This window comes from Leucopleurus acutus, assembly GCF_964270905.1.
Source record: "Leucopleurus acutus genome assembly, chromosome: 7".
Classification (NCBI taxonomy): domain Eukaryota; kingdom Metazoa; phylum Chordata; class Mammalia; order Artiodactyla; family Delphinidae; genus Leucopleurus; species Leucopleurus acutus.
In genome coordinates this window covers 80,384,922-80,396,921 of record NC_139150.1, presented here as the reverse complement: position 1 = coordinate 80,396,921, position 12,000 = coordinate 80,384,922, and the positions used below count along the sequence as shown (strand labels likewise).

At 54.3% G+C, this 12,000-nt stretch overlaps 1 protein-coding gene across 1 annotated transcript; it reads left to right on the top strand.

Moving 5' to 3' along the window:
• Positions 1–669: 669 nt before the first annotated feature.
• On the top strand, positions 670–8,687 carry AQP7 (aquaporin 7; the record flags this gene model as incomplete). Its single annotated transcript, XM_082842669.1, is given in 7 exon segments — positions 670–810; positions 6,637–6,760; positions 7,170–7,307; positions 7,517–7,635; positions 7,868–8,085; positions 8,439–8,647; positions 8,650–8,687. Coding segments are annotated over 7 exon segments (987 nt in total).
• Between the last annotated feature and the right edge of the window lie 3,313 nt (positions 8,688–12,000).

Here is a 12,000-nt window from a genome sequence, read left to right as displayed (position 1 = left end):
TGCTAGACAATGAGGATACACCAGGGAGTAAGACACAGTCCCTCCTTTCCTCTGTCCCTCCCGTTCATTCGTTCATTCATTCACTCCCTCACAAGCATTCATTTGTGTTGACCTTGCTTCAGAGCCTGGTATATTCTGCCATCCCCGTCATCTCTGGCAGAACCTGGGGCATGCTTCAGGCCTCAGTGCTGTTTCTAGAGCCCAGGAGCAGACTTTGCCACAACCTGTGCTGTTTGCAGAGCCTCACTGCTGCCAGCTCCTGCCTGATGCCTTACCTGTGTCCCCAGAGCTCTGGCCCCAGCAGACAGGCAGACAGACAGACAACTGAGCTCCACTCTCCTGCCTGCTCTCTCCCATCTGCTTCTCCCCTGAGGCTCTTTGGCAGCACAGATGGCGCTCACTGGCTTCCCAGCTGCCCCCTCTGCAAACTGGCCTCATTAGTGCTCGCTTCTCAATGGTCCAGTCCCCCATCAGGAGGAAGAAGGGGCATGATCTGGATACCCCCGGTCCCTCTCCACATCCCTGGGACTCTCACATGCCTCTGACCCCAGCAGTACCAGCTGCCCTGGGCAAGAGGAGGTGTGTGGAGAGGCCACTGGGTTACCCATTAACTCAGCCATGAGTTGAAAACCCGATGGACTGTAAGCGCGCCTGATCTCATTTCTGCCCATGGGCTCGGGCTGCTGCTTCAGGTCCACCCGCATGTCCAAGATGGTCACACCGTCTGCAGTAAGAAGGATGCAAACAGTACTGCAGAAGGAGATGGTGCGCGAGTTCCTGGCCGAGTTCCTGAGCACATTTGTCATGATGGTGAGTGGGTGGGTGGCACAGGGTGAGCAGGCTCTGAGGAAGGGGCCTCAGGAAGGTAGGGCTCAGTAAGGGCAATCCATGACCCCCTCCCCACCGCTGGGCCCTGAGTCACACTGTCCATTTCCCGGCCTCTGAGCTAGGAGCCTGAGGGAGAAGCATAGGAAAATAAGGAGAGCTCTGCCTTTCTCACCAAGCCTTTTTGGGAGAGAAAGGGCTCATGGTACGTGGGAGCAGAATGAAATCCTGGGCTGCTTGGGGATGGGTGGGTCAGGGGGCATGCCTGGAAGTGAGGAGAAGGGAAACAAAGAGCAAAGAGATTGGAGAGGACATTGAGGCTTTGAGAATTAATCCTGAGGGCAATGGGGAGACATCGAAGGTTCTCAAGCAGGGGAATGATATGGCCAGATTTGGCTCTTAAAAGGAAATTCTGGGCGCAGTGTGGAGCCTAAGCCGAATGGGCAAAGCTGGAGGGAGGGGAACCGAAGAGGCTGTGGCAATGACCTAGGATAGAGGTAGAGAGGGTGTGGAGAAGAAAGCACACATCTGAGAGAGTTATGGAAGAGGGAACCTGCGAGCAACAGATGTGGGGTAAATGCTTAGGGGGCCGTTCTGCGGACCCTGCGGCCCAGCGCAGGGTGAGGCATGAGGTCAGTTTTAATGGGATCAGGTGAGGTGCCGGGGAGAAATCTCGGGGGCGGTTGGATATAGAGGTCTGGAACTCTAGAGAGTGGCTTGGGCTGGAAGTAAAGAGTTAGACTACATCAGAATATGAATTGTGGTTATAAAAATTGTCCAGTGAGAATGTACAGACAGAGAAAAAAACGGAGTTGAGGACAGAGCCTGAAGAATGAAGAGGAGCACACAAAGGGGCCTGAGAAGGAGTGACCGGAGGGGTGAGAGGAGAAGTGCGGGGGGGAGCAGGTTAGAGACGCGGCGGGGTCCACAAGGAGGGAGTGGTCAGCAGCGTGGGAGGCTGCAGACAGGCCAGAGAAGTGAGCGCTGACGCCTTCTTGTAGAGTATGGCAACCTGGAGGTCCTGGGGCACATGGGTGAGGGCTCTTTTAGTGGATCATGGGACAGAAACCATAGGCAAGTGGGATGTGGGTTTTCTTGGAAACTCCCTGTCCGTCCACCTGCGTCAGCCCTGCCACTTATCCCATCCAGCCTCTGCCCTTAAGCTGTGGCCATGCTTGTTTGCACCTTACGAAGGCCCAGGTCCATGAAAAGAAGGGCTAGCCTCTGGGAAGGGAAGTGAAGGTGTCGGGAGTGTCCCAGAGGTGGCAGGGGGCTGGGGGTTGGGGGGAGAGGACGAGTGTGGTTGTGTGTTCGTGTGTGTGTGTGCGTTGAGTCACGGTGTAGGAGGCAGTGGGATCCACAGAGCCCTGGAGACTCTGGACACCGAGGTTCTTATACTGGTCATCTTGCCAGTGAGTCACCAGCTGGCCTTGGACAGGTCTCTCTGTGGCTCAGAGCCTGTCTTCTCAGACATTATTAAGTGTGTTGGATCGGGCCTCCATGGGCTTTGGAGCTGGGTTTGGATTCCGGCTCTGCTATCTTCTGGCTCTGTGATCTTACATAAGCATCTTAACTGTTCAGAACTTTACTAATAGCGAGCTGGCCAACTTTGTGAAGAAGGTCAAGAGACCGACACCCAGCGCACATAGGACATATGTGTTGGTTGCTTGTCAAACTAACAAGCGCTCTCAGCTGCTCTCCCCTCCCTGCCACTCGCTGTCTCCCCCTTCTCCATTACCTGCCCTCCTGAGCTGTGACACCAGCATCTGGATCCACTCTTGCCTTAATCCAGGGCAAAGTAACTCATTTATGACAAGACATTCCAGCCCCGTGAGGGCTGTTAAACCTTGGAACTGTGGAGGCGGGAGGGTGCCTCCTCAGAGAGCTCTTAGGGAAAGCAAGCACTGACCACATGCATTCATGCCTGCCCACTGCCCACGTTTGCGTTTTTCTTCCTTTTATTGAGATTATTATAGAGGACCTACTGCATACCAGGCACTATAATGCCAAGCCCTTATGTGCAGCATCTTCCCAAATCCTCACAACAGCCCTGTAAGGGAGGTACTATTATCCCCATTTCACAGGTGGGGAGACTGAGGCTCCGTGAGACAAAGTCACTTGCCCAAGGTCACATTTTAAGTTAAGATGAAATCCAGTCCAGTCTAATATCCCTGTCTTGACCCTTCATCGCTATGCTCTGTCCCTTAGCTTAGCTGTAGATTTCTGACTGTCCCCCAGCTGAGGTAAGGCCCTCACTTTGGGTAGTTCAAGACCACTCTCCAGGCCTCTGTTTCCCTTGGGAGCAGAAACATTTGCCATTCAGTTGCTGTGAGGATCGAAGGGAAGTTACCCTTGTAAAAGAACTTTGTGAGGTTCATGCTCACAGAGGACATCGTATTGTTGTTATTTTTAGGTGTCGGGCCTGTGTGCCAAGAAGTGGTGGCTTTTTCAGTTGATAGGAAGCTCAGTGAGTCATCAGCACAAAGCTTTCGCCAGAAAAGCTACAGTGACCTTGGGCCCCATTTACTGCCGACAAGATAAGGGAAGCAGACTGTTCCACTCAGTTCCACTCTGTAACCTCTGGGGCTGTTGTCCTCCGGGCTGGGCCCGTGGCTATTGGAGGGACCTGGACAGGCTGGGCCACGTTCACTGATCAGAGAGGGTGGGCGCTGGGCTATCAGGGCCCTGGAAAACCAGCTGTAGTTGTGAGTAGTAGGGCAGGGGTTGCAAACTCGTGCTGTGGGGGGCCAGAGAGAGTCACCTGAGGGTGGCGGAGATGGTGGCTAATGGCAGAGTGCTGACCTATGCGAAGACGTGGCTGCCACCACTCCAGCCGACTGTTGCCATGCCACGTAGAATGCGGGCCACTGTTGCAGAGCTTCTGATTTTGCAAGAGAAGCTGGAACTTCTGTGCTTGTGTCAAGACCAGGCTACCCAAACAAAACGTGTGCTGGACGGCTTAGGTCCAGGGGTTGCCAGTTGGCAACCTTGACACAGGAGATCACGTGGGGTTTATTCACTCATTCATTATTTTTAGTAAATGGTTTTGAGCTCTTACTTGGAAATGGGGACCCTTGGTCTTCAGACCCTCCATGCCTGCTCCAGCCCCTGCACCTCCTGACCCCCCAAGCCTGCCAGCCTGGCCTGGCCTTGCTCCCCGCCCCCAGCGCTACTCAGACACTTTGCTCGTCCTTTCCTCTCTCCTTTATCTTCAGCCCCTCCCTCTCTCAACCTTAACACACTCAGGTCTCTCGACCTAAAACAACAGAACACAGAACATCCCTTCATTTATCACACTCGCTCTCCCTCCCTCCTCAGGTAGGTTCTCAAAGGCATGTCTACCCTGGTCCTTTCAACTGTTCACCACCTACCCCCCCCTCACGCTTTCTGGGACCTGGCTTCATCAGACCCCATGGCCTGATGACACAGTGTTCACCACGCTACTCATGACCACTGGATGGTCACACCCAAAGGGATGTTTTCCAGGCCTTCTCACGCTTGACCCAGAGTCTGCACATGACCGTGTGGGCCACACCCTTCTTGGGAACTCTGCTTCTCCCTGGGGTCCAGGGCACATTCTCTTTGTTCTTCCATTTCAACTGCTGCTCCAGCTGGGGTTTCTAACGTCCACCCCTGAGGGCTGACGTTTGGTCCTAGGTTCAGCCCTCAGCTGCCCACTCACCCTGCGCCCTCTCCCGGGTGTCTTCATCCAGCCCGACGGCTTCAACTGCAGCCCTTGTGTCCACAGTTCTTCAGGTTTTCTTTTTTCAAAAACTCTAGAACTGTTCAAAGGAAATACAATATGAGCTACATATGTAATCTAAAATTTTCTAGTAGCCACATTAAAAAGGTAAAAAGTGACAGGTGAAATTAATTCTAATAGTTACTCTATTTAACCCACATACCCAGAATGTTACCAGTTCAACATGTACAATTATGAATATTGATCTTCTACATTTTCCTTTTCCTACAAAGCCTTTGAAATCTGGTGTGTGCCTTACACATACAGTAGATCTCAATTTGGAATAGCAACATTTCAAGTACATAATAGCCACATGTGGCTCATGGCCATCATATTGGATGACACGGGTCTAGACTCTGATTTCCAGCAGTTTGGACATCTAGAGGTCCCTCAAAGACAACATATCCAAAACACATAGACTTTTCAGAGGAGGTGCCGTCTGAATGTGGTCTTTTTTTTTTTTTCTTTAAATAATTAACATTTTGGGCTGCATTGGGTCTTAGTTGCGGTGCGCGGGCTTCTCTCTAGTTGTGGCGCAGGGGCTCCAGAGCGTGTGGGCTCTGTAGTTTCTGGTGTGCAGGCTCTCTAGTTGAGGCACGTGGGAGAATGTAAGCTGAGTTGATTGTGTGTGGGGGAGGAGGGAGAGGACATCCAAGTTTCTGGCTTGGCCAACTGGGATGGGGGAACATGGGATGAAGATCACATTTTCTGAGAGATGGTGAGCTTTCAAAATAGAGCTGGAGACGCTTGTGAAGCACCCCGGAGACTTCCAGTGGGTATCTGGAAATAGGGATCTGGCTCCCAGGTAGAGGTTTTGGGAATTAGTGCATCAGGCATATCTGAAGCTCTAGCCCTGGTAAGAAAACGCAGGAGTGACTGGGGTGAGATATGAAAAGGGCCAGGGATAGAACCCTGGGATCATCTGTATTTTATGAGGCAGATGAAGGAAGAAGAATGTGGGAAGGAACTGTGGACCAGGGGAGGCTACAGAGGGAAAAGGAAAACCAGGAGAGGGAGATGTCATGGAAGCCAAAGAGGAGGTACTTTCCAGAAGCACAGTGTGGTTAAGGGGGTGAAAGTCAGCACAAGTGAGACGATGCCTGAAGGGACCTTTGGGCAATCTGGAGGCTGGAGCCCTCGGACAGAGCGCAGATGTCGGTGACAGTTGGAAGCAGAAGCTGGGCTGAGGAGGGAGGGCAAGGGAAGGGATAAAGGAGCCAGCCAGCAGGTCCTTCCTGGAGCCTGACTGACATGGGAGGGGCCATCCAGGAGTCCACCGGTGGACAGGGAGACCGGGCTGAGGAGGGAGGCTTCACTTTCAGGAAGGAAGAGACCCGAGCGTGTGGCAGCCACTCAAGGGGAGTGTGGAGGATACAGGCCAGGCGAAGGTCTCTGCAGAAGGAGAGAGAGGTGGGAGCAAGGGCCAGAGCTGAAGGGAAGGTGGATATAGGGGCAGGTGGGTGTTGTTGAGTGAGGGCCTCCTTTTAGGTCTCTAACATCCCTGTGAAGGGGGTCAGTGGGCCGTGTCACCTGCTGAGATCTGGTGCTGGGGGATGGGCAAGAAGTTCAGGAGTGACGCCCGAGGGCAATGGGAATGAGGCTGGCTCCAGGGCTGAGTGTGTGGGGCTCTTGATGGTTGGAGGTTCCTGGCAGAGTCCAGATGTGAGGCTTGGAGATTCCTTGAAGAAACTCCCTTCAGGCTAGGCTGAAATGTGAGAAGCTCTGAGGGGTCGAATCCACACCAGCCCTGCCCTCCTGGAAGCCCTGCCTCCTCCAGGCCCTTCAGGTGCACCTGGAATCTAGGGACCTGGACATGCCCGTGAGAGCCCCTCACTCCACTGCCCCGCCCCGGCTCCTTGCACAGCCCTCACCCAGCTCTCACTGGTCATGTCTGAGCAGCCTTGGCAGGGCCAAGGGGGAGAGGTCACGAGGAGGGAAGTCTCTGGAGGAGGGGGGCGGGCAGAGGGTCTCCAAGGGCAATTCCGGGAGGCCTAGCGTGGGAGGGGCCGAGCGCCACTCTGAGGTTGGGCTCCTGGGCGGGCAGCTCCCTCAGAGGCCCTCTCCCACAGGTGTTTGGTCTCGGCTCCGTGGCCCACATGGTTCTAGGAGACAAGATGGGGAGCTTCCTCGGTGTCAACTTGGGTTTTGGCTTCGGAGTCACCATGGGAGTGCACATGGCAGGGAACATCTCCGGTGAGTGGGCTGGGCCCCGCCTGACAGGCAAGGCCAGGTGTCCCCTGCGGGCTCCTGCTGCCCCCTTCCGGCCGTCCCCTTCTCCAAGTCAGCCAGCACCTTGCCCTCACGGGGCCGCTTGGAGGGAGAACACCCTGAGCCCTTTTCCTCTGCCCAGACGCTTCACGAGCCCCCTTGACCCCTTGTTTTTACTAGCTGGGTCAACCTAGGCAAGCGATTGAACCTCTCCATCCGTCACTTTCTGTAATGGCTAAATGGAGATGGTGGTGCCTGCCTCGCCGGGTCCTTTTGAGGACTGAGTGAGTACGCTCCACGAACGCTAGCCGTTATTATTGTTGCCGTCATTGCTCTCAGTATTACTGATTACAGTTGTTTGTTTCTACGCCGACACACTTGACCCTCCCTGCAGGGGCCCATATGAACGCAGCCTTGACCTTCACCAACTGTGCACTAGGCCGCATGTCCTGGAAGAAGTTTCCCGTGTATGTTCTCGGTCAGTTCCTGGGTTCCTTCCTGGCTGCTGCCACCATCTACTGCCTCTTCTACAGTGAGTGTCCCGCCCTGGGTTGTCCATCTCTGGCCTCAGCCTCCTCCCCTGAAATATGGGCTGATCCAACCGGGTGTCCTAGCCTGTGAAAATGTCTGGGAGAGAAAAGTCTTGGAGGTACTCCCTGCCCTCCATCCTACAGCCTCATCTCTGAGACTGCAGTGGGGTTTGGCTGCGGGCAGGTCTATACTCAATCTGTGTTTCCACAGCCGCCATCATCGACTACTCGGGGGGAAGTCTGACAGTGACTGGTCCCACAGCCACTGCTAACATTTTTGCCACCTACCTTCCTGACCACATGACCTTGTGGAGGGGCTTCCTGGATGAGGTCAGTGGTCCAGGGTGGGTGCCCCTCCTCAAGCCCTCCCCCACTCAGGAGGGGGCCAGCAGGCAGCCCCTCATGGTGAAGAGGACAAGAACTCTGGATGGGGACTTGTCCTTGTGCCAGGACATGTTTCTGCCAGCGGGTTTGGGCTGGGGGCACTGCTGAGGCCCTATGGCTTGGCTAGGGGTCCCAGGTGGCTGCCACGGTGTCGGCTGCCACGGTGTCTGCTCCCCAGGTGTTAGTGACAGGGATGCTTCAGCTGTGTCTCTTAGCCATCACGGACAAGGGGAACAACCCAGCACTGGAAGGGACACAGGCCTTGGTGATCGGCATCCTTGTTGTCATCATTGGAGTGTCCATGGGCATGAACACAGGATATGCCATCAACCCCTCCCGGGACCTGCCTCCACGCTTCTTCACCTTCATTGCTGGCTGGGGCACACAGGTCTTCAGGTACTGCCTTGTCCAGACCATTGCTGTGAGTCTTCTGTAGGTTCCCTATAGGTGGAGGGGTGGAGTAGCCCGGGAGCATCCTGCAGAGCTCCCAGTGGCCTGGGGAGGCAAGAGCGGGTCCTGACTTTCCTCCAGACCCTGCTCCTGGACTGAAGGTCAGCCCTGCCCCAGACCCGCCTCTGCCCCTGAATCAGGCTGAAGCTGACTGGTGCCCCAGGCTCAGGGGCAACTCCCGGGCTAGGGTGGGGTTTCTCCTCTACTCTCAGGCCCTACTCTCTGTCTCGGCCTGAGGTAGATGCAGGTGCCATGCTGGGTATCAGCCCCCTAAGCAGGCCTCTGCCTCTTGCCTGCAGCACCAAGGACTGGTGGTGGGTGCCAGTGGTGGCCCCACCCCTGGGTGCCTACTTAGGTGCCATCATCTACTTGATCTTCATTGGCTCCAGCATCCAAAAGAAGCCCCAGATACTGGAGACTCCCTCGACGTATGAAGACCACGGAACACCTGTGTTGCCCAAGACCACGTCTCACACACCCGTGACCTCTTCCCTCACCCCTGTCTCTGTGTCCCCGGCAACAGACCTTCAGTCCTGTCCCACCCTTAAGTGACTCCATCTGCCTAGAGCACCTCTAAGTAAGACTGTTTTTGACCCCATCCCCATCCCAATAAAGAAAGCCTTGTCCCACAGTGGCACCCTCGGTTCCTGGGTGCCTCCTGTGGTTGGGCTTCCCTCCTGGATTCTTCCAGGAGCTCCAGGGTTATGCCATAGCCCAAGGCTGAGCATAGAGCTGAGAGGCCTCCGACTCCTTCTGGCTCTGGGAGCTGGGTCGCCCCTGGGGAAGAAAGTGGAAGGGACAACCTGTGGCCTCGGTAAGAACAGGATCAGATCACAGAACACCGGACACAGAACAGTGGACTTTCAGGCACAGGGTAGAAGGGGATAGCTTGGGGGAAGGGACACCAGCTAGCAGGTGGGGGTCAGTTCTGGATATACCTTGAGTGCCCCTGGGATAGGACTCTGCACTCTCCTTCAGTTCTGGCCAGTTCTCGGACCAGGCAAGTCACGTCCCAAGTGTGTAGGTCAGAGTTCTCAACCTTGTTTTCATTATCGCCCCCTCAGGAGCCTTTTAGACATTTTTTCCTTAATCACACAGTATTTTAAATACCACAGATACACTGTATATCTGTTTATGTACTGTACACATACCTTTGCTTTATACAAAAAAAAAGTAAGATTTAAAAAATCTCTCCCTTCCAAGGATCCATTTTTTCTCCCATGGGAGCGAAGTCTCCCCCACCCTTGAAAACGCCTGATGAAGACTGAAAGGAGGTAAGAGACTGGGCTCCTCTTCCTTCTTCCTGAGGCCAGAGCTCTCCCACAGGAAGGAGCTCCAGAGTTGGAAAGGAAGATGCGGAGAGGAAAATCCTTCCAAAGGGCACAGGAAATGGTCTCGTGGGGTGCAGGGGGACAGGTGCAGAGGTTGGGTGGCGGTGGGGCAGCCAGAGTCCACTGACCCTGGGGCCCGGTGGAATCCTCTGTGTTCTGGGACTCAGAAGGCAGCATCACCCTTGGCTCCTGTCACTGCTCGTGCATTTAGCCTTCCAACAATCATGGAGTTCCTCCTGGGTGCAGGCCCTGGGGATGAGGCTGGGTCTCTGCCTTTGAGGGGGGCAGCACCTACTGGGGACAGGCAATCACAAGGAAGGAGCTAAGTGGTGCAGAGGGGGCTCGTAGGCCAGCCTCAGGAGGAGACAGAGCAGAATGGGGGCTGGGGGGTATCCTTCCTGGGGCTGGTTGCCACACTTTAAGGTAGGAGGAGACAGCGGGCAGAGGAGGCTGAGCTTTCTTCTGGAAGTGTGGGCATGGCGAGACGAGGTTTAGAAAACCCACCTGAGCTGCAGTGTGCAGGATGCTGGAAAACAGGGAGACTGGGGCCTGCAAGGGAGTGTGGTGTGAGGCTGCTCCAGAGGAGTGGCAGGGCAGCTAACAGGTCAGCGCTGGTGGGCGGAGAGGAGAGAAGGGATTCACCTAATACCAAGGAGGTAAAACCTGCAGAACCTGGGCTTGGACTGGAGGAAGGAGTGGGTGAGGAAGAGGCGGGGGCCAGGGCTCACTTCCAGTTTCTGGCTTGGGCCCGGGTGTTGGAGATGTCCCCACTGAGTGTGGGGTGTGGGAGAGGAACTGGTTTGAAGAGGAAGATGATAAGTTATATCGTGGACACATTGACTTTGAGGTGCCTATCGGACCTGGGCAAGAGGTGTGTAGGCTTGGGCTTCCCTGGTGGCTCAGTGGTTGAGAGTCCGCCTGCTGATGCAGGGGACACGGGTTCGTGCCCCGGTCCGGGAAGATCCCACATGCCGCGGAGCAGCTGGGCCCGCGAGCCATGGCCGCTGAGCCTGCGCGTCCAGAGCCTGTGCTCCGCAACGGGAGAGGCCACAACAGTGAGAGGCCTGCGTACCGCAAAAAAAAAAAAAAAAAAAAAAACAAGGTGTGTAGTCTTGGGCAAGTTACTCAGCCTCTCTGGGCCTCGGTTTTCTCATTTGTAAAATGGGTCTAATAATATTACCTGCCATTTGTGTTGATGTTAATATTCAATGAAATAAAATATGTACAATGCTGAGGATAGTGGTTGGCACAGAGTAAGTGCTCAATAAACCATTATGCCTTTTGTGTGGTCTGGAGCTCAGAAGAGAGTTGAAGCAGAGATTGGGGAAACTGTGGTTGTGTGGATATAGCTGGGGCCGAGGAAGGGTGAAAGAAGGGTCATTGAGCAGGGTCCTGGGAGCACAGCCAAGAGGCAGCTGTGAGGTGGAGTGGGCCTCTCAAGAGGTTTGGTTGACGAGGGGCACAAGCTGGGTGGTCAGGGGACACTGGAAACGTCCCAGATGTCCATCAACAGAGGAACAGATACATTGCAGTCTAGTCACATATAGTGGAATACGATACATCAGTGAAAACTAAGGCACAACAGCTACCTGCAACAACACGGGGAAAGTTTGGAGGTATAAAGAGCGAGGGAGTATGACACCTTATACCATTAAAAAACAAGCAAAAAACCGGGACTTCCCTGGTGGCGCAGTGGATAAGACTCCACACTCCCAATGCAGGGGGCCTGGGTTTGATCCCTGTTCAGGGAACTAGATCCCACATGCTTGCTGCAACTAAGGAGCTGGTGAGCTGCATCTACGGAGCCCGCCTGCTGCAACTAAGACCTGGCACAACCAAATAAATAGTAAAAAAAAAAAAAAAAAAAAACCAACCAAAAAGGAATATATTCTTTGGGTGCACGTATGTGATAAAACTACTTAAAAAAAAAAAGAAGGGATGCTTCCTCCATGGAGACAGAGATGGCTGATAAGATGGGGAGGAGCATGGGCGCAAGCTATTAATAATTTCCTAGTTCTGGAGCTGGGGTAAATTTTTGGGTTTATTATGTGATTGTGCTTATAACATACAACTGTGATATATATTCATTCGTAGGTATCATGTATTCTAAAAGATGAAGAAGAAATAGCAATAGCATGAAAACAGGTGGTGGGAAGAGTGACAGGTATGGGACCCACTGAGATTAGGGGGCTGGGGGTGCAGGGAGGAAGGAGTGACTTGAGTGTGTCTGACATCCCACGGTGGGAGGAGCTGAGCCAGGGAACCAGGGCTGGGAGTGGCTAGGGAGGGGCCCACAGCTGGAAATGCCAGCCAGCTGCCTCCCTCCGTGACCTTGGATGGGTCTCTTCCCCTCTCAGCCTCAGTGACCCTGTGAACACAGGGTGGGTGGCCACTCTCATTCCTGGTGTTCCAGAGCAGTGTGACCCTAAGGCCTCAGTCACAGATGAGGGTTCTGGTTTCTACCCTCCTCTGCCCCACTGACCATTTCAGCCTTCTGGCATCCTCATGTTCCCGGGAAGTGGCTTTGGAG